The sequence below is a fragment of the Catharus ustulatus genome, chromosome 2 (genome assembly GCF_009819885.2).
Source record: "Catharus ustulatus isolate bCatUst1 chromosome 2, bCatUst1.pri.v2, whole genome shotgun sequence".
Lineage (NCBI taxonomy): Eukaryota > Metazoa > Chordata > Aves > Passeriformes > Turdidae > Catharus > Catharus ustulatus.
Window position 1 is genome coordinate 111525447 of NC_046222.1, and position 23540 is coordinate 111548986.

Below are 23540 nucleotides of genomic sequence, written 5' to 3' on the forward strand. Positions count from 1 at the left end.
ATAGTCTTTCCTGCATCTATTACCTGTTGTAACTAGACTCTGTCTGTATCTGTTTTGTTATCAGTGCCTTTATTACTGTAAGTTGGTAATTTTAATTAATTTGTTTCAGTCTTTTAACATCTTTGGTTAGATTTCAAAAGAAAGGATGTTTTTTGCTTTTTTATACATGCTTTTAAATTATTATTTCTCTGTGCTGTATATAATAACCCTTTGGAGGCTTGAAACAGCAACCTTTCCTGGAATTCAAATTCACAGTGGTCCATTGTGAAATATCAAATGAATACTGAATAATAGTTATTGATTTTTATTATTATTTTTAGAAATGGGAACATTTAACTTCATGCTTTGAAAAGTGGAGTAAAATTCTAAATAATTTGCATGTAATTTTTTTCAAACCGTTAAGTACAAAGTGATTGAACATGGATCCTGCCAGTTATGGCAGTCCCCCTTTTTAGAGTTTAAAAAGCTTAATATGTATGCTTTCTTGCACATTCTAAATCTCAAAGTACTTTAGACATAACAAATGGATTTACAAACTATATATAGGTTCACTTACTTTATCACTGAAGTGCAGCTACCTCAAAGACTGAACACAGCAGCTGTTTAACAACCTAGAGAAACATCACGTGGCAGCTGAGAGCAAGAGCTGAAGAGCACAGCATCAAAGAGAGCTTGAGGCATTTGAGCAAATTTTACTCCAGTAGAGTTAATTTGGCTGGGACACTTAGGATAAATCACCAGAAGTTAACAGAAGTGCTCACAGAACCTTTAATGGCCATGGGCCACCTTCATTTCCTCTGGAAGATAACACTCTAGTCCATTCTAAGGATGGGTCCGGCATGAGGAACTCCCTAGAATCTTTTGGGTTTGGTTGATATCTTGTGCAGAACTGACTAGGAGTGCAGTCCAAGAGTGAACAATTGTAGAACAAAGTGAGAAGGGCTAGTAGAGAAGAATTACCTTCTAATCAGAATAGTTCCTATGGAGTTGGTTGTTACAGGAGAGGACATTTCATGAAGTGAGACAATATTAATTCACCACCATTTTGGATTTCCTGATTTTTTGATGGCACAGCTAATGACATTCCTTCTAGAGCATATAGAAAGTGGGGAAAGTTACAGAAGCTATGGAACAGCATTTGTTAAACCTGTGTTCTTGGAACTCACGTAACAGTTTTCATCATGAAACAAGGTTTTTTTGGTCTTATTTTTAATTTGTGGAAGAGTTTTGAAACAGTTTTGGTGAAACAGTTATGGTGCTACGTGAAACTTTCAGCATAATTTGAGCTGAAGAGTAGGTTGTCTTGTTTAGTCCCATGGTGCTAGACAAAACTGAAATATTCATGTTCTGGCTCATAAATCCAAAACTCCTTTTGAGAGCTTGCACAACTCTGAAAACTTTTAGGTTTTTTGATAACTCCATGACAAGATACATAGGGAAAATTCTTTTCTGCTCTATAGGTTATCTCCTGTTGCTTGTGAGTTGGATGTATCTAGGTTTCTGTTTAAACTTAAATAGAAGTTTAAATACTTCTTGCTTGAAGTGGCCTATCTGCATTTGGTTACTCTGTTTCCATGATCTAGTTGATTTGTTGAATGTCATGCTTCTGAATACCCAGGCATCAAAAACAGACAGAATGCCTTTGAGTACTTCCATGTGGATAAGAAAATGCTGCCATTTTCTCCGTTTTTTATTTTACTGTTCATCAGTACTCTAATCCTGCTGTCTAGATTTTTGCATGGATGATCTTGTTAAAAGAGCTCAAAGGTTCCAGCTAGTGCATAATGCAGATGAGTGCTCACTATAAGGTTGAGAAGGCTGGAATGCTCTTCCCTTTTCTGAAAACCACTCAAAAATCCTTACCTAACAAAACAGCCTGTTGGCACGGTTAATAAATAGTATGAGGTTTGGCTGCTTTCCTGCTGCCATACAAGGTTGTTGTTATCTAACCTAATTTGTGTCTTCCAGTCAGCTTTCAGCTCCATTCCTCTTCCCAAATGTGGAAATACATAGATGCTCCAAACAATGAGCTAGCTAGTATAAAACTTCATTTTCTGCTTGAGACAGCTCCTCTGGTTAATTGTACTATATGTATAAAGTTTTTGTTTGCTACACAAACACTTTTTAACAATCTCCAACTTCCCCAGCTTTTTTGGGGAAAAAAAAATGAAAAGAAGTTGAGCTTGCAGTTTTCCCTTGTACTTGTGTAAACCTTAACAAGAGAATTGACACTTCTGGACTGAATATGTTCAGTGTATCACTGAACAAAAAATTATTGATGACCTAATGTAGATAATACAGTCTTGAAGCCTTGTGAAGAAACAGTGTATTAAAGATGACATTCTTTCAAGAGACAATTTCCATAGCAGAATTATACAGTGGAATGAAGATAAAATTGAGTGGGATATATAAATTTGGTGAATAAAGATGAAAGGCTGTAATGAAAAGACTAGAGAAAAAAAGTGTCTGCTGTAAAAGCTGTAAGATTGAGACTAATACTAAGCTTTCCCAACTAGATATATTTGGCTATATTGTACTTGACATCTATGCACCCTTACTAGCAACAGTCTTGGTTTTATCAGGAAGCTGAAAAGTCCTAAAGACTTCCCTTGTGGACAGCTGAAGGCAAGCTGTGGTATTTCTGAAGAATTCTTTTGGTATTGATTCAGGTGCACTCTCACCTGCCTTGATGTGTGTTACGGACCCAGCCTCAACAGGGGCAGACTGCTGTTCATGTCAGACTTGCCATACCTGTGGGAATCAGCTGCCTTGCTGTGCAGAATTGGAGTGAGCTTTTAATTATATAACATTTAAGAATAACAATGTTAAAATCATAATTTTTTAAGGATAAAGTTATAAGAGTATAGAACAATAACAATGATTTGCAGTAAGTGTATTTTTTTAGGTGCTCCTGTGGTTCTGTCTAGCTTATAAAGATGGCTAATTAGGCAATTTAACTTTCTAGGCCAGAAGTTTTTCAGTTTACTTTTTCTAAATACATTTTTCAATTTACTTTTTTAAAGTATTGTTACTAAATCCTGTGAGAGCAGCTGCTCTGGGCAGTGTTCTTTCTCAAATGGAATGTCCTCTTCCTTGTTCATCTTTTTATTCCCTGTAATTTGGGCACTGGGGTGCTGCATGATACTCCAAAGGACAAGGTCATTTTTTTTCCAGCCTTACTGTAATTTAAAATTACATGATTGACGTTTTTATTGTATGAGTATTTTCCCTGGCTCTAAATTTCAGTTTGGTTTTTTTGTTTGGCTGTATTTTAAATCTCGGAAATACTACTTCACTAACGTAACAACTTAAATGTCTTAATTATTCATAATTTATGTTCCCTGTGAGATTCATTGTGTTTTGCCTCCTACAAACTTTTTGTATGGTATAAGACACTTCTTTTTTAATGGGAAAGAGTTGGAGATGCATTTGAGAGTGGAATGGCCAAAATGGCTGTGCACTGAGCACTGTGATAGCAGCAACACGAGGGTTCACTAGAGGGTCCCTGCTACAGCATCAGTGCTCTAGGAAGTGTCTGAAGGAGAAGCTCCAGGGAGAGCCAACATCATGCCTAGTAATGCTTTTATTCTGTTGGATCAGTTACGAATTTCTCTAAGCTACGTATCATGACAGGCAACCTGCTTAGCTGCTTTTTAGAGTTACTGAAATCTACTTTTATTCTTTCACAAGGCAGATTTAGCTGGCATCTAAAATTGTGTGTTCCAAAAGAGGCAGAGAACATCACTGTGCAGTCTCAAGATGGGCCTGTTTGGTATCTGATAAAAAATAAGGTGATTGCTCAGAGGATGAAGTTCAGTGTGCAGAGATTGTGAGTGTAGATAAATTACTTAGATGAGGAGGAGTGAATCTTTACAAATAATTCTGTCAGTTGCTAGAAAAATTAATTGTGCATTCTGTTGTGATTGGGCTGTTTTTTGTGGGTGTGTAGGTAAATGGTGGTGATGTTTCTTCTAATGCCAGTGTTGGCAATATGTTCCCAAAGTCTCCAGTTCCTCCTTTTGTCTATAGAATTTTGACAGACATCAGCTCCTTTTATTAGGAGTGTTGTATCTGGTGAAGTTCACCTCCTTCAGTGCATATGAGCATTTTGGAGAGCAATACAACGGTTTTATTTGAGCTATCCACTTTTAGCAAATGTTTTTGCAAGCGTTACACCATGATCGAGAAGACATTCGAGTTCAGATGTCATTTGTTCTTGCTGAAAAGTTTCTGAAGTGTCTGTCCCGTTAGTGAAATTCTCTGTTCCCCATTTTCCTGTTTGTGTGGGTTGTCTTGTTAAAGCAGAGCTGTAGTTGCAGTCACAGGCTTGGGAAACAGGGGAGGAATTCCTGTGAGGGAGTTACTTGACTTTGCACACTCGGGGCTGTACTCTTTTATTTCTCAATTTATCTGCTTTGGATTCCCACCATTGAAGCACACTTAAATGTTTATACACTTGAATGTTTATATAGCTTTATTCTGCAAGTACCTGTATGTTCTGTCTGCTCACTAGAATGGAGGGAAAAGTTACTGGTAAGACTTCTTAACTCTCGGGATTGTTTCTTTATGGTAAGAATGTCTTGTATTGTTGTACTTTTAATAAAAACTTCTCAAATTTCAGAAAATTATACATGCTCAGATGTTATATATTTTGATTACATGTTTTGACTTCTCTTGTGGGACAGAGTCCGATATTTGAAACATTCAATACAATTCCGTGTTAGGTATGTTGAACTTCTTAGGAAAGTTTTAGTTGCTATCATCAGAAAGGTGAAGTATCTTTCTAATGAAATGCTACTAGTTCTAAATTATTGGACTGCTGCTCTAAGACAAAGAGCAGTAGTCTAATGAGAAAATTCTTCTAATCATGAAAAAAAAGTTACTCAGACCAGCAGGCTGCTGCTAAAGCAAGTGTTTCACTGGTGTGTTCTATGTCTACCAGTCATAGCCAGCTGCTTTTCTTCTCTCCTAGAGACAAAATATCCCTTGCACCTGCAGGTACTAAGTCTAATAATAACTATACCACATTCCTTTTCCAGCTTGTAGCTCAGAATTTACTCAGAAATGTTGCAAAGTAGATGCTTGGTTTTCCTGTGAGGCTCCTGCTCACTTGGACACTGCTCCTGAGCTTCCTACAGACTTTTACCTGGAAGCCCTGTTATCATGAGATCTCTTGCTCTGCCAGTTTGGAGCCACGCAAATTACTTTGGCTTCTTTTGCATTTGGTAAAATAATATAATTTCTATTTGGTAAAATCATTTTAAAGGGATACCTGACCTGCTTTAGTGTTTTGTTGCTGGTTTTTCTCATGTTTTTGAGAAAAAGCATGCAGTTTTCCTGTCTATTGTTTTTAGAGTTTGTTGTAAAGTTTGAAAGATTAAATTTAAGATTTCTTCCCTTGTTGAATGTGATCATTCAAAACTTCTAATACAACCAGATAGTTCTGCCCAGATAGATGTGTACATCTAGGGCAAAAAACCTCCAAAGTTAATTCTAGCCCCTGAAGGAAACAATCTTCAGAACACTTTTGACTACAGTTTTTATCCTGGGACATAAGCACACTCAAATGACTGATAAAGTAAAAACCTAAAAGTTTTTAATTCTTGCCTTGTTCTTAGGTGGGCTTATGCTTTTTCCTTGTGGGTAATCTTAAGATTGGTGTCTTTCTCTTCATGTTTGGATTTGCCAATTGAAGGATGCAGAACAGGACAGAATCTGTGGCTTTTTCTCAAAACTTGTAAAAACTTCTAAAAACTAAAAGTCTAAAAAGTTCACAGTGATGACAGCCAGTTTTAGACATGCATTGTCTCGTGAAACCTGTGCCACCCAGAACCTTGTTAGACTGGTAGGCAAATCCAGAGATGTGTGTAGAAAAGATGATTTTATAAACTAAAATACATCATAATTAGTTCATACACTGATGGCAGTGCTAGTTATGGTGCTGAGGAATCAATTTTGAGTTATGGAGAAGGAGATTGAAAATAACATATATTTTACCTGGAAAGGAAGTGTGTGGAGATAAATCCTCCATCACATTGACTACATGTGGAAGGAGTAGCTGGAATCTTTGTGGAGTCATCTGATACCTAAGATGTTATCATTGATTTTGACCCTTGGGTAGCTGATAAAGTTGCCTCATAAGTCACTGATATGTGTCTTTGCGCACATCTGATCTTAGCAGAAAAGATGCTGTCCTCTACTTTGTCATCTGTGTAATGTTACTTTTCTTTAGTAGAGGGCCATTCCATTAAAGTCTAAGGAGGTGCTCCAGAGACATCAGATCAAATCTTGCTTCAGGTTAACTACTTGAGCTCAAATAATAGGTTTTTTTAAAAATGAGAAACTAGGAGTTGAAGGTGGAAACCTGTCTTTTCAAACTTTTTACTCTCCTGCTAATACCTAGGATTCAGGGTGTTGACTCCTGGAGTCTTGGAAAACAGGAGTACTGTAATCCAAAGCAGTATTTTTAGTTCCCTTGCTGTAAGTGATACTTTTTTTTTGTTTTCACATGCATTATTTTACATCTAAAACATACTTAGACAAGCTTATTTGCTTGTGTATCTAGCCTATTTATGGTGTTGTTTATTTAATAATAAACCATTTTTTTAAATGATGTACTTGTGCTTGTTGAATGATAATCAAGATTCTGCTAAAAAAAGACTTTCACAAATGTTAATAAATTATTTTGTGGAAAAGAGATGCAACAAAATTGTAATTTAAATAAGTATAAGACAAGTAGCTTACACAGATTGCATTTTTACAGTGTATGCTTCTGGATAGCTGACAAGTGCAAAATGTTTGTGTAAAGTGTATCCATCAGTGAGAAAGAACTGTATTTCTAAAATAAGCAAATAAAAATAAGTTTGCAAGTACTGAGCTAGATTAAACTAATTTGTGTAAACAGAAATATCTTACTTCCAGTTTGTAACGTGGTACTTCTACTACAGCCTAGATTGTGAGGGCAGGACTTGTTCTACCAGCTTTTTCCATTGTTACCCATGGCTTCCTGCAGCTGAACATCCTCTGTTTTTGCAAGCAGGCAGAAGACTCAAAATGTGCCTCAGATAAGATAATGAGGATTATTTTGCTCATCCTTGGCAATATGCAACCATTCTTGAACATGTCACCAGATTCCATAAAATGGTAAAAAGCAGTTCTGTACCTACTCTGCAGAGGCCTCCAGGAGACCTCTAGTAATGACCTCTCTCTGTCTTTGCCAGGGGACAGGGCTGTGGCTGACAGATGGCTCTGGTCTGGGAGGTAACTTCTGCAGAGTCCTTCCCTACAGGCAGAATTTACTCCTCTTAAGCTCTTTTCGTATAATCTTTTGGGCCCCACCTGATTTGTGTTCCAGCTGTGAGAAGTGAGCAAGGGATTGTGTTACATTCTCCATGAGTAAAGACAAAGGTCTTGTATGCAGATTTCAGCTCAGCAGAGTCCTAGTTGTTTGATTTTTTCAATTGTAGTAGCACATCTCTTTTGAGGTATGTTTCCTTGATATTTGCAGTTCAGTTCTTGTTTGTTAGAGCATTATGATTTTACAATTTTTTATGGACATACATAAATACATTTTTATGGAAATTACTTGAAAGTTAAAATAATTCTGTTCAGTGATGAGAGGTCTTACACGTGTTTATTTTATCTCTTTTGAATAAGCAGATGACCTATAGTTAACTGCAAGTGAGTGCTCTTCAGTAGATCCATCAACTCTCTAGAATGAGACAGAGCTCTGGAGCTGTGCTAGCTTGTTCTGTAACACTTAAGCTAGCTGGGGAATACTTGGCAATGGTGCTTTATCTCCAGAGCAAAATGACAACTTTGCTTTACTGTGGTGGTTTGCAATTCTGTTTCACCAAGCCTTTTTTGTTAACTTCTTTTATTATCAAGGGTTGGGTAATTCCAGAAATCCATAAATTAATGACTTACTTTGGGGTTTTTCCCTTAAAATTGTAAATATGGGGGGTTTTAAAATGATATTTGTCTTGTATTCCAAGGAGAGGATATGTTATAGGATAATATCTATATGCTGCTTATTTAAAGCAAAAATTTATTTGAAGTGTGCAAATATTCTTGGTCAGAAGCTCTTAAAATACAGTTGATTTTGAGATCACGTGGTAATTCTCCAGAGTAATGCATCTGGTTGAATACAGTTTTGTAGTTTTGCTTGTATGTGCTGCTAGGTCAGTCATGACTGAGCCGTATCTGTCTCTCATTAGATGTCCAGTAAAACTCATTCATTTGGTTTAGCATGGAAAAACTCAAACTTTAACCTTTCTGCTGTAGAGGATAGTTTTGAGAATTTCTGTACAATCCCTATCCGAAAGTACATCAGTGTAGGACGAATATTCAGACTGGTTGGTCTGCAGAGTCCTCAGTTACACTATTGTACTGCTGTCAGAGGGAGAACATGAATTTTCTAGAGGCTCTCCAGATCTGTGAGGCAGACTACAAATGAAGTTAATTTTTTAAAAAGTGCAAAGCCTTGAATTATTTGATAAACCCAACTGTTGTACCTTTTTCTCCTATTGTACTTGTCATTAACAGTGACAAGTATCCTTGGCCAGATACCTAAGATTACAGGTGTAAGTCAGTGGTTGGCCACTGTGTGTGTTTTGTGAATGTTCAGAGCCTTTAAAACAACATGAGAAAGATCATCCAATGTCAACCCCTCCTCGTTAGGTAAGGACAGCTTTCACTAAATCAGGCTTCTCAGAGCTTCATCCAACAATTAGTCATTGCTGTTAGTCATTAATTGCTGTTGTAATGTTCTTACCAAAAGAGATACCTTGTAGCAGATAGTGTCTAGTCTTGTTAAAGGCTCAATCACAAGTATTATGTGCTTGTCTCATGTATAATTGTATTAAATATTAGTAATATCAAAAATTAGTCATAAACATATTGATGCTGAAAATATTCAAGTGAAGAACACTTGCAATGACAAGTGAATACTGAAGATACATGAGGCAAGTGATTCCCACACATCAGCAAAAGAGTGATTCTTACTTAAGACTTGTGTTTCACTGCCAGGTGTGGTAATTGTGCTGCTCAGATGAGTTTGAGTACTGGGTGCAAGGCAGAACTCAAGCCCAAAACTAAAAGCAGGAAACATCCTGTCTTCCGTTAATAGCAGCAGCTATTTTGGCTAATTCACGTCACCTACCACACAGTTTTCTGTTTCACCTTGTGCCAGCTGTTGACCACATGGGGAGGCAGTTGAATTTGAGGGTTTGCTGTTCTGCCAGATGAGAAAAGAGGTGAGTAATTTTCACTGGATTATTGAGTTGAGTGTGGTTTACTACGTGCTCAGATGAGCTGTAGTGCACACACAAGACCAGGATCAGGGGAGAGGGTTGCATCCCATTAAAGTGAGAAACTGTTTGTTAAGCGTAGATGGCATGCAGCCTTTTTGTTTAAAAAGCAGCGTATCTCCAAGGAAGAAGAACGGGGTTTTTAATGTTCTCATTAATTGCTAGACAGTACTTAGAACAGAAAAAACTCTTTTAATTTCAATTACTTAAAGGAAAAAAAAATCCCATAATGTACAGGAGTGTCCAGTCTTCTGATTGACTTTTTTTCCTTTTCCTTGACTTCTGCATGTGCATATAAGGATCTCTTGCTTTGTCATAAGGTCCATGTTAATATAACTGCTAGGGGTAATTTCATCACATCTAAATCCTACTATGCCTGTTTCAGTTTTCTTTTACGATTTTGATGGACTTTGTGAGTCAAAATCACTAAGAAAACCAATATTGATTGAACAGGTTTGGAGGGTTAAGAAGGAAACCACATACACACAACCCCTCTCTATTTACTTTATTTCCAAGGCTTCTGTCAGGAAAGATGGTGACCGAACATCTCTTGTTTTTAGTGGAATAGAGTGAGAGTGGTGTGCACTTTATTTCAGCCTTTGACATTCACCAGCACTGTGTTTTAGCCAGGCTTTGTGGTGCACAAGAAGACCAGGCTTCAGTATATATCAGCATGAGGCAAGGAGCACACACATTAGGAGTGTTGAGTGTAACATGAATTCACACTTTGTGAGCTCTTGTAATGCAGGAGTGTCTGCTTGCAGAATCTGCTGGTGAATAGGGATTGTGTGTGGTGCAACTGCCCTGGATTTGCTAAAAGAATATGTGAGGTGTGTAAAACATGCCACACTGGCTTACTGCCTTGAAATCATTGTAGCATGGATAGCATTCATATATATAAACACCCACAAAGTTGAAGTATGTAGATTTTTTTGAAAATAAAAAAATTGCTGCACATAAGAGACATGATGGAAGATGTGTACGGTCTATGCAATCTTCCAGCAGTAGATTGAGACCAGTGGCACTTCCCCGAAAAAATAAATTACCCGAAATTTGTGGCACATTCATATTCAATTTCATCACAGCAGATGCTCATTAGTATGTTGTTATTAATTGGTATTCACTTTAGGTTTTGTTTAAAATGAAGATAATAATTAGGTTTTAATTACTGCATCTTTCTAAGGGGGGAGGGGAGGAAATGCCTCTCAAAGCACTGAAGTATTTCCTGTATGCTTTGCTCCATTACATCTAAGCCTTGAAAGAGTCCCTAAGACACATTTTTCTGCCAAGAGACTTCTCTTCTGTTTCCTTTTATTTCTTTCCTGTTTTTAAAATATTAAGGATTTGTTTGATGGACATACTGAATCATATCATAGTAAGAGCCACTATTCTTTCTAATCAAAATTATCGAAAAGGCTTTTCACAAAAGTAACTCTCTCAAGCAGCTGATTAATGAAGTGGTGCCACTGTTTTGTATTATAATTAATTGAAGTAATACAAATAACTTCTGTAGCCTGTGGAAATTATCTCTTTTGCAAAGCAGTCTATTACAGTTAGCAAACTAAATGGGGGAAATTTTTTTTGTGGATTTATTTAATTTCTTGCTGCCTTTATCATCCTTAAAACCATAAGGGCTTACTGTGACACAACAGTGAACAAAGAATACACTACAGAGAGGGAATAAAGAAATGGGAGAGAGTCAAGTGCAGAAGAAAGCAAAAGAGCAGAAAAAGTGAGGATGCAGGAAAGACTTAAACGGTTATGAGTGTGGTGGGACTATAAAGTATATAAGAATTTGGGAGATGCCAGAGAGTAAATGAAAGACTGCAGAGGAATATGAGTAATACAAAGGGTTTTGAAGAAGCATTGAAGACCATCCTGTATCTGGTTAATGTGGGAATTCACAGTGAAGTTTCATGCAGGTAACGACACGACAAGGGGGAGCAGTTGTAAACTAGCAGAGGGTATATTTAGATCAGGTGTTCTGAGGAAATCCTTTACTGTGAGGGTTGTAGGCGCTGGAACAAGCTGCCTGGGAAGCTGTGAATCCCCCATCCCTTGGAAGTATTGCAGACTGAGTTGAATGGGCTTTGAGTAACCTCATGGAAGCAGTCTAGTGGAAGCTGTCCCTGCCCATGGCAGAGGGGGTGAAATGGTCTTTAAGATGCCTTCCAACCCAAACTGTTCTATGAATCTAAAGTTGATCTCAATAAGGACATCTAGTTGTCTGACCTGTTAAATGCACACTTTCAAGATACAGAGGTTTTACGTGCTGAGTAAAAGGTCTTTAGTGGAATTGCATTGCATCCAAGTGAGTAAAACATCAACCCTGAAATCACTAGTTCAGTCGTCTGCTGCTTTGCTGTTGCGAGTTTCCATCAACTTGTTCTTCTGTCTTTCCCTCTTTCTTTGCCTGATTTCTTCCCTGATGTGATTTCCTTTATTACCTTATTTCTCTAGGTTGCTGTGCTGCCCTTCAGTACTGAATGGGTTTTAAAGGCTGGTGTGTTTGCCACTGGGGCACCCTCTTAACAGGAGGAAGAACAGTGAGGCATCCCAACTGAAGTTCCTTAAAATGTAATTTAAACTAACCAGCATTGAGGGAGAAGCCTTCTAATTTCAACATGTTAATGCAGCTGCCACCAAACTTTTTTAAAAAAGAGAAAAGCTGGTGAGAGATTGTACGTCTGGATTTCTCCTCAGGCGCTGTGTTTAGGGTAGGAAGATGGCTGCCAATGGTTCAGTCTTTCCAGGGCCCCTTGCTTTCTACAAGTTGAGCTTTTGCGTTTCTAAAAAAGAGAAGGAAAGATGGACACTGGCTATTTTTTTACTCTCTCTTTCCAGATTAAGGAAACCAGTTTCAGTTTTCACATCTTCTTGCAGAAGGGTCATTTTCCTCTGGAAAAATCCTTACTCCCTGACTATGCTGTTAAGGACTGAGGCAGCTGTCTGGTGTGGCTGGAGTGAGTGTACAAGAGCTGAGTTTTTAGGCATTTGTGAGACTAGAGAAGAGATGGTGCTGCCCTTCAGTCCAGTGCCTTGTTCAAACACCTGCAGCTGCAGGGACAGGGCAAATGCTGAGCCAGACATTGCAACCAGCAGAGTGGGCTTGGCCTTGTGTGGAGGCACCACTGTCCTTCAGGAGCTCCTGGAAGGTCTCCTTTCCTTATACATGGCCTGGTGGACATTGTCTGGTGTGTGTGGTAGCTGAGCAAGATAATTATCTTTTCATGACTGAGTGCTTTATGCTTCGTCATGGGAAAATTTGCTTTTCCGGTGTCGGTAATTGACCGGTTCTGTTAAGACACCATTGGTTTCCTGCTGTATAATCTTGTGTAAGCTTAAATTCTTCCTGGGAAGGCCGTTGGAGATGTGCAGTTGGCCTCATGATGCTACAGGAAACCATTTCAAACCTAGATTTAAACTAATATTTTGTTGGCTAAACACAATGGTTTATTTTTAATGCATCTGTTATTTTTTTATTAGAAGCCTAATTTTTCTGTCAAAGAACTGAATAACTGTGAATGAAAACTATATACCTTTTGTCCCTTCATCTGTTGATTGGAGTTTTAAATGCAATTTTAAAAAAATAGTTTGGTTGCCTGAAAAGAACAAAATGTTCATTCCATGAGTGGAAGCTCTGAAAGAAGCACTTACCTGCAGAAGTTAGCTCTTAATGAAATAGAAAAATCAAATATCATGGAGTAAATAAAGACTTCAAAATAGAGTTTTATTTTTGTGCTTGCCATTCAGTCTTTCATGGGAAGAAATAAATAAATGGTGATACAAGTTTAGCTCCAGTTCTTCTTGTAATGCTGGGATGTTGGGTTTTCTTCACACAAAAAGATGGCCATTAATATTAAATATTATTTAGGTTTAAAGTTTTAGGCACTGGGATTTTTTTTTTTTTACTTTTTTTAAACCTACAGGTTTTCAGAAATGAAGGAAACATAAGAAATGGTGATATAAGTAATTCTTAAAGTCCTTTCAAATTTAAGGTGCCTTGTCCTTGTATTCATAAATGTGCCATGATATTAATACTGAATTGCTTGAAAATCTTGAAACATTTTGTTGTCTACCAGTTACTAAGTGTAAGATATAGGAAGCTAAAGGGAAGGAGATAGGACATTATCAATAAAAAAAAATTGTGTGTGTGTGTATATATCTAACTATGTGTGCACATATGCATTTTTACATACTGATTTTTGTACTTTCTTTATCCATTTAAGCAGTGACTTTCAATTAGCCTGCCTACTAATATCAGGTCACTAAACTCTATAGCTGATGCTTTATTCTTTCATGTGAGTTGTCATTCGTTTGCTTCAGTTGGCTGGCAAAGGTTGTTGTATATCCATTACCAGCAACACAGCACTTTGCATTTCTGAATTGACAAGCAGCTATATTGACCTAGCGCTTATTATGGGTCAACAGCTGCGTTAACCGACGGAAGGACTGAGGGGCAATTAAAATGAATTGGCAAAAATATATCTTCCTAATTTACTCCAATTTGTTATTTATGCTAACATTGTATGGCTTCTATGGTGACACTAAACAGAATGGACCCAATAATGGCAATTAACATAAAAATATAATGGCTAATCAAATTGACAGCAACTGTTTCTCATCATCTCGACACACAATACATTATCAAAACAAACTATTATGAAGGAGGTAATTTCAGTGTTCTATTCAACCTGCTTCATGTGTGCAGTCAGGGAGATGTGTACCAGCAATTACAGCTGAATATAAAAAACTAAACAAATAACTTAATCGCTGTCGTCCTCCTTTTTTCTTCTTCAGGAAGCAGTAATCAGGATTTACTAAAAATAACTGGTGTATAATAGTATAATGATGATGCATATCGTAGAATAGCTAATAAGGAATAAAATATGCTTCTGTGTGTCTTTTTTTAAAGTAGGTTCACATGAAGTGGAAAAAACTATACTGTTAAAATATATAAAAAATAACTGAGCAGTAGTAATAGTTGTCAGATGTCTCAACATGAGTTGCTTAGTAGTTATAGATACTTATTGCATGTCAATAGATGTGTAAAATTAGCTGAATGTAGTAGCAAAACTTGGGTTGATTGGGCAGAAGACTGAAAAGCTAAGTTAGAGTTCCCTTAAGTAGAAATAGTTTACCAGTTGCTCTTCCACTGCATTTTCAGGATCATTCTTAGTGGCATGCTGCGTGGCAGTTTTCCATTGGTCTAACCACATCCTTTGTATTATAGCTCATCAAGAAAATCTATGCAGGTTTGTATATATCTGTCTCTGCACTAAATATATTAAAATAGACACTGCTTCCAAATTTGATGCTGTTAAAATATTCTTTGTAATGAACAACTCTTCAAACTGTTGTTCTTAAACAGCAGGCAGTTGGATGTGGTTATGTGGAGCAAAAGTGCAAGAGGTGGACTTTGAAGGTTTTAGTTGTAGTGTGGTCCAGATGGATCTCATGTCTATTCAAGCAATTTCTGGATCACAGAACAGTGGCAGTGATAGGAGAGCAATAGGATAGGAGTGTGCTATTTGGAGTTAGAGGAATAGCACAGAGGTTTGACATAACTGGCCTTCAGACCATTTAATTGAATATCATATTCCACAAGTAATGCATCTGCAGATTTTTGACCTACATGTGTGATTACTAACATGCAGTGGCCTTCACAGATGTGTAGATGTAGCTGTAAAGGTGTATATGCACCTGTTCTTATGTGGATGACACATTCCCAAATGATGGGACCACATCTGGAGTGAGAGGAGGAGAATACAGACAAACACATATATTCATAAAAAAACAGACATTGTCTTTTTTTTATTAGTTCATTGTATTGTACAAAATTAGTACTAAAGCAGCAAAATTATTCCTTTGTCTCATCATTCTTATGACTTTCATTTTCTTGCTGAGGCATCATTGTGATACGTGTATCTATAAGAGTGGATAAATGCATTTTAAGTTTCTGTGCGAACTTACAAGTTTCATTGACTCATAGAAGTGCTTGGTGTAAATTGTGATGAAAAGTGTAGAGATGTATTAAGGACACTTTGTAGCATAATTCTAGTCATAATTCCAAAAGCTGACACGAATAGAACATATAAACTGTTGGAAGAAAGCTGAATTGAAATAATTACTTTTTAATAGTGGACTTAGAAATGGGTGCAAGAGACACACTTTTGAGTTGGGTTTTTAATTGATGTCTTCTTACATTACAGTATTCTGATAAGGCCCTCTACACTCAGCTCTGCTTCTACCGATACATTTTTGACGTGGACTATGCAATGGATAAAGTGGTTACTGAGGAAGAAAAAGGTATGTTTAAAACTTTTAATTAATTAATTATGGTTTAGAAACAGTTTGCGTGCTAGACACTAGACCTACTGTATTCTTCAAATCTGAACTATGAGGCTGTAATCTAAAACAGAAAATAGAAGGAAGTATGAATTTAGGAATCCCCTGTAAAGGGGAATGTGCTCAGTCAGAGTTCACCACTCCAAGTATATATTATATGCCCCCTTTCTTCTTTTGAAGTGACTCTTTTGGAAAATGTGCTTTTTCTGCATGTTACACCCTTCGAGAAATCTCTTTGCTTGAAGGACATGTTAGCTTCAGTAAATAGATTAATTAAAGTATGTACATAATTAAAACTTATATTTAACTGTTAGTATTGAAGAGACACTTTTTGTCAGGGAGAAAAATGAGGGCACAAGGAAAGCAGTAATGCTGATTGTTGTCTACAAATTTCTCTTAAATAAAATACAGATTAACCTGATCTTAGGAAGTTTTTTTTCTCATCTCCAAATTTCCATAACATTTCTGAAATAAAACATTTTGAAACTGTAACGGATCAGTGGGTTTTGTGCAGCTAAGTGATTTTGAAGCTGACCAAAGAATATTTCTGAGAGTGGGCTAATGCTTGGAATTCTGAAAAAAGACATGTTTGGGTTCCACTACTTGGCTGTGTCCACTACTTGGCTGTGTCCTCCGTGGATCTGGAGATGCCTGTGAGGAAAATGGGCTGCTGTTGGGACTGGCTATGTTCTGATAGCTGCTCTGCTGTCAAAGTCATCCCCACCCCTGCCCTGCATCTGCAGTTAAGTTACTGGGTGGTGATAAGGGATTAAATAAAACTCAGTCTTTCTAAATGTTGTTTTGGTAAGCCATGTGTGGAAATGAAAAAGATGTAACTTCTTACCTAAAAACTGCTCAAATAAGCAAACAGGCTGCTTTTGGCCTGTTGTACTTACATTTCTTCTTGCAGAGGTTCTTGTTTCCTCTCCTAATCACTCTAAGTCAGTGAATTCACTCTGATGCTTGCATTTCACAGTGGCTTTGTACATCCGAAGAAGTCACAGTGTGTAGCCGTGTTAGTCTAATACATCTCTGGAGATGCACTGAAGGAATATTATGGAGTGGATGCTACTGGTGGCTGAAACCAAACTGTTTGATCTCTTACCTAGTATGAGGGCATAAGATTAGAAAACACTTCAGGGGTGATCACATCCAATCCCCTGCTACAGCTTTCACTGCATTTTTCAGGACTCCAAGTTTCTGGAACTTCATTTGGCAACCTGTGAGGGGTGGTTCTCCTGCTGCTGTTCCAAAGTGTGTTTCAGCTGATTGATCTGTGATGACTAAAAATTCACTATAATTTTCATGTTCCAACTTGTTTGTGGCTATTTTATGGCCATTCACTAAATGTTTATTTGTTTTACTTCCCTGATACTCTCTGCTATGCTTTTGGAAACAGTGATGACATCTCTGTTTTGTTTTGCTAAGGCAGAGACACTCTCAGCTTTTGTTACGAAGAATTGGTCTCTACTGTGTGCTTCTTCCTCCTAGGTCCTTTGTGTGCAGTCTTTCCTAGGTTTAATTAATCTTTGGAGTATGAAAAACTAGAAATTATGTGGTATTTTAGATAGTATCTCTCGAGTGTCTTGTACACTGGGTCTGTATATTTACTGGAATTACATCTTGTGGTGCTTTCTTGAGCCACCTACGTCCTGTTCATAGCTGTTCATATCATTAACTTGGAGTGAAGTAATGATAGAAATCCTGAGGTTTGAGAGGGTTTCTTTTCCTCCTGTCATTTCAGAATCATGGGTTTATTCATATCTCAGGTTCATGCCATTTGTTTTACTTAATTTTCCTGGTTTCATTAATTTTGACTGCTTAATCTCATTTGTAATAGTAGACTTCAAGGTTAATAAATTCTCTCTGAAAAATAGTATGGTGGCTTCTGAATTCACATAATTTACCACCTTCTGCTTTAATGGGAAAATGTTTCTTGGACCCTGACCGCTAAGTTCAATAAAATTAGTTTTCAGAGTAATTCTTAAGGAATTGTGAGACTTCTAGTAGGACTTCTTTCTCTTGGACAGTTAACCTTTCAGCATGGTGTATTTTTCTCTTTTTCATAGCTGTTTGAAAATTATTATATTATCTTCTTTAGCAAGCCAGTGATTTCAGTCTTGGTGTTGCAGCAGGAGTCAAGGCCAGATAAATTAAATCTCTTCATTTTCCTTTGGCAATTGATTCTCTTCAAAGCATTTGGCTTTGTGGGTATGGTAAACTTAAGAATAATTTTGTCCCATTCTCTAGATCTTTTTTGGGAGGAAGATACCATTCTACAGAATATGCAGAATTTGACAATAATTATCCGTGGCTATTTGTGCCACCTTTTTATTTTATGGATACCAGTGTCCTCTCTCTTCTAGTAACATATTTCACTGATGTGGTACACTTCATGTTAAACTGTGTAGGATTAAATAATTTTTGTTGTATGTCTGAAATGGAAATTCAATGAACTCCCCTTTATAACATGAAACTAGTGTTTATTTTCCCTTGTAACAAAAAAGATTTTGTTTCCATGCCATCATTCACAAGCCATTTTGTCTTTGATCTGTGATCAGTGCTTTTATGAGAAATGGTGGCAAAATTTAAATGTAGGTTTGGTGTTTTTTAGTCTCTTCTTTTTACGTGACCAAACTACTGCTTGACTGTTGTTTTGATTTATGTTTGGGGAGATTTTTTGCTTTGTTTTGACTCATTGTTTCTTGAAGCCCAAATTACACGCATGGACTTGGGTTGTTTCTACCTCTTGTTGCCATTTTTGCTGAATTTTTAAACACCAGTTCTTTTTGTTGTAGATTCTGTTTATTCCTATGAGCAGCTTTAGTTGTTATTTATTGTGGAATGTTGTTCTATAAAAAGGAAAAAGTTTTGATGGCTAGAGATTGAAGACATAAATCTGTTTTCCACTGTAGTTTGAAAGAATTCATGTCTCATTCAGAACCTTGAGATTTTGCTACTAGTTCACTTGCATTTTCTGTTCTTGTCTCTTCAAAATACAGAATCTTAATTACAGAGCAGGTTTTGTTTGTTCAGCTATTTATCCTGAAGGCCCGTAGTATTTATTGAAATGAAATCTAAAATAATAATTGTGAAATCAGTGGGAGTTCAAAAAGATATCCAAGCTGGTTCCTTTCCCTGCTAGAGGATCAATACCACAGCCTACTTTTTACAGATGGGCTAAATTTAAGAATCCTCTGGCGATGCAGGTTCTGCAGCTTGGGAAGTTGTACAAACAGTTTCTTGTGGTGATTGGTGTTCTCACTGTAGTTACTGTAGAGAGCTGGTCTTGATATCTGGGTGAATTTTGCTTTCTGAAGCTTATTCTGTGCAGGATGGGTGATACACTATTCTCTTAGAGAGTGTTAGGTATTTAAAACATGCAGTGCTGTATTCTGAGTTTCTTTCAACTACTGACCAGTTTTGTGGAGGAACAGCAGCAGAGTTTTCCACTTCTCTCTGTATTTGGTTGTTGAGTTTTGGCATTTTTCTTTTTTTTTTCTTTTTTTTTTTTTTTTCTTTTTTAATAGACCTTCAGTAGGTTGGGCTTACCACAGAGGAATACAGCAAAAGGATTAATTAATATGTTTTGCAGACTCTTCTTCGGCTTATTTACGCCGGTGTGGTGATTGTTCACTCATGTTTTATTTGGGATCTGCTGTAAACATTAGATACTTATTGTTCCATCTTTTTCCTGTAAGAATCAAGAAACTGACTCGTCTATGTGATGTTTTCTTGTTTCAGTGACTGGTAAAGTTACCTATCAATTAATTATACCACCCAGGAATATTTGTATGATATAGTGATGAGTCTGTTGTCCTGTTATTAATGCTAGCATTTATCTTCCAACCCGATGTTTCCTTTCATGTGGAAGTTGAAGGTCTGTTGTGATGATACAGTTTAATAGGTTGACATTGTGATACAGTGCAAGTTTCTTCGTTGTCATACTGCAGAAAGTGAAATTCTGAAAATTCTGGGCTGTCTTTCTAAATTAGGAACTGTTGCACAGTTAGTATTATGTTAAAAAACAGTTTAGTTTTGATTATTGCTCTGCCCAAACCCCTAATTTAAGGTACCAGCAATACTAGAAGGGCTGTTTCATTCTCAATTATTTTTTTAATCTGAAAAGGGAAAAAATTCTCTCTTGTGAGTAGCGACATACTCAGCATGTTTTCAGCAGTTTCTGACCGTTTTTTGAAGCTAGACTGTGGGTTGAATCAGACATTGCTACTTAGGTGAGCAAGGAGAGCAGTAAAAAGCAGCAGGAGCAGCAAAGTAGTAGCATCCTCTCTTCATATGAAAAAGGATAGGCCAACTATGAGTGATTTTGAGTGTTTGAGGCCCAAATGGAGAGTATGCTCACTCTGTGTGTCAACTTCAGAATGGAAACCAGTGTATTTTTATGCTTGTGCCATTAGGGATCAAAATAGAGTGTAGTAATCTTTATCTCATTATTCCGTTCAAACATTGGTATTGTTAAATATTCAAAGATATTACTGTTTTCATTTTGCTTCTACTACAGTAAAATGTAAACCTCTGAAAGTGAAATGGAGCCCCCATAAAGTCACTACAACTACTGTGCCTTGCACAGATGTCTCCAGTTCAATTTCCCCTGACATCAAATAAAAGATAAGGATGCTGCAATCTACTTACTCTCAGTGCATTAGTATCACTGAGGCTGTTTATGGTGCTGTGATCTTTTTGGAGAAATAGGATCCTGGTCATAGAATTTTTTTCTCTTCCGTGCTGTCGGAAAAGGTTGGAAGCTACTGCCCTTCAGCTGTCCCATTTCTCTGAGAGGGAAGGTCACAAATGTTGTTTGCAAGACATTTAAGTATTTCAGAGACAGAAATTGCAAGGCTGATGTGGTGGATTCTTTCCCAGAATATATTTAGCAACCCATGGAACTTTGATTCCGAAAAATCTCAGTATATTCTCTTAATGGATAAGCAGAAGAAAATGAGGATGGGAGGAAGATAACTTTGGGAAAAGTAGTTAAATATTTCTGTGTGGTAGGGAGATGTACATCTTTGAAATATATGCCACTTTGTGGAAATAGAATGTAATGTAAATATGTTTTGATCATATACTTACAGGCTGCGGTTTTGTAAAACCAAATGTATATTCAAAGGATGTTTTCATGCTTTTATTACAGCTTTTTGTGTGTACCTCACTCCACCCTTCCATGCAAACATCAAAAATCTCTAGTTTGCTTTATGGATGAATAAACTGAAAAATTACGTTGGGGGGAAAAAGAAAGTCTTCTGGGCTGTTAGACCTAGATATGAAAAAAAATCAGCTCTGAATATTTGTGAATCCTGTCAGTTCAGTGGTGAGTGTTTTTTCTCAGTGTGTTCATAACTTGCTGTGTCAAGTAGCAGACTGAAGTGATTTTTTTTTAATAGAAGACTTTTTGTAAATCAGAATAATTTACCACATTTTTTAATCAATATACAGACAAAAGACTACAGAAAAGTACTTGTTGCAATAGTTGAGAAAGAGGATACAGTTTTCTACATGTACATTCTAGTGGACAATAAGGAGAGATCATATAAATTATCTAGGTGCATCTGTGTGTGTGCATTTCTTTGTAAGATGGCAGCAGCTGAAACCTGGCCTGTCTCTTTTCAGAAGGAGCAGTTCAATAAACAAAACATTTCTGATGGCATCACATCTCTAGGCACCATCACTAAGACTTCAGTTCACTGTAGTGATCTCCACATCCAAGCAAACAAAAGCTCCTCTGCACATTTGCTGTCAAGTACTTTGTCTTCCAATCATGTTGTTTTGAAGAGACTGTAAAATAATAATTTTCAAGAATTTAATCTGAGTCTTTCTTCAAAAGCACTTGTTCGTTTTTCCTTAATGTTGTTTTGAAGAGACAGACTTGTGAATTTTTTTTAAATTTGAGTCACTATTTCTTGAGTATTTTTAAATCTAACTTTTTTTGAAAGCAAAACCTACTGAAAATTATTTGCAATAGGGCTTTTGAACCTTTTGATGTAATACATGGGCAGTTAGATTATCTTTACACCTTAGGTTATCCTCCCCAAATGATCATACCTTTTTTTCATTGGTATTGGACATTTTTAAGATCTTGAGTGTAATGTTTTCTCCATTCTCTTTCTGTATATTCTGTCTTTTTGTTAAACCTACAAAATCTAGATAAACCCCATTAACACTATACATTTCTATAACCCTTTCTCTGACTACAAAATATAATAGGTTGCTACACCTATCTTGGAGTTATTTTCTCTACTTGTGAAGGAAATAAATAGAAATAATGAGTTAAAACAGTTACAATATATCTGCAATGTGAAAATCTGTGGCTCAGACAACTAAAAAAAGGATTTTGATTAATGAATTAATTTTTTTCCTTGCACATTGTATCAGCATTGCAAGGATGAAGTAGTAGCTGAGATAATTTCTGACTCCTCGTAAATTGGAATGGTTATATGACCATGGGGTGGTTTTATATGTGGAAAAAAAGTGAACAGAAATATCTTCTCATTTGCACTTCAGAATTTTTTTCCTACTGAGGTATTAATAGGTGCAGGTCAACTTGTCATCTCTAACCCATGCAATGGCATCATTGCTCTGGTGTCATCTGCCTCCTCCTTTATCAGTTCTCTTTTGAGTTTCTCTGAACAGAAAATATTTATAATACAGTTTTTTCTTCACTTTTCTGTCTGAAACACTGACATTTTTATTATATGGAGACCTTTGTCTTTCTGATTTCATCTCCATAGTAAAGTTTGGGTTGGTTTTTTTTCTTTTTTTAATGGGGTCCAGTTCTGCTGCTGCTCACTGCAGGTCAGAAACGATGGCATTTTAGTGACTACAGCTTCTCACAGCAGTTTGCTCTTTTCTATAGAGAAAAGTGCAAGATTAGCATGTTTTTCCTTTTAGAAGACCCAAAAAGTTTTATGGCTCTGATGTTACTAAAAAAAAGTTATAGATTCCTGTGTTTTAGATACCAGAATTCTGACATCAGTGCTACTTCTAAAAAATTATTTTAGTGAAATTGGAAATATAAATGTAAACAATTTAACTCTGTAAAGTGCATTCAGTGTATGTCTGCCTAGACATCAGAAAGATAATGTAAAGCTAAGGCTTAAAGAGATTTTTTTAAAAGATACAATTATCTGTATGATTTTTAAGTCTCATAAGAAATGTATTTTAGAACTTGCCAGTGATGGCTTATAATCACTTTGATATTTTGAGGAAAATGGTAGCTTTAAACAGATGATACAGAATTTATTTTTAAAAATGTATTGTGCTTATACAGTTGATGGCTTTTATTTCCATAATGTTTTTTACTACATAATTATACATCTTAATTACGTAATTACCGTCATAATTATTATGTAATTACATGTAGTTCCACTAATTACAAAATCAGGAAGTGTAATTATCTACTAAAAACTTTCTGAAATCTTATTTGTTCACTAGAGATTATTTAAAAGACCAGTGACCTACTGAAGATGGTGTGCAGTGTTGTACTTCACACCAGCACTCTTTTTTCCCCTTCCTCATGGGCACTGCCATTTGACAGGGCTGTGGAAGGGCTTCCACGTCTTTAATTATGACTTGCCTTGATAGGAGGTTGGAGAACTCAACTGTGGTGCCTGAAAATTTAGAGCCTCTTAATTTTTGCCATTGATACCTCATGTCTTTAAATTTAAAGACTCTGCAGCTGAACATCCAGAGAGTTGCATGGTTCGAGTGAACACCTTTGCGACATTGTATTCTGACTGAGGGTGTCTGGTTCAGGTGTTTGGTGTCAGGTATAAAGATACTTGAGGAAGTTTGTTTATGGCCATATATATGTGGAGTTAAAGCTTGACTCCGCAAAAGATAAAGAGAATGTAGGTGATTTCTCCA

At 36.7% G+C, this 23540-nt stretch overlaps 1 protein-coding gene across 2 annotated transcripts in view; it reads left to right on the forward strand.

Annotated features, from left to right (window-relative positions):
- The window catches only part of POLA1 (DNA polymerase alpha 1, catalytic subunit), a 185057-nt gene that overhangs the window by 128659 nt on the left and 32858 nt on the right, over nt 1-23540 (forward strand). For both annotated transcript variants that reach the window (XM_033052547.1, XM_033052548.2), the window contains exon 36: nt 15521-15617. In XM_033052547.1, the coding sequence (XP_032908438.1) occupies nt 15521-15617 (97 nt within the window). The remainder of the gene's footprint in view (nt 1-15520; nt 15618-23540) is intronic.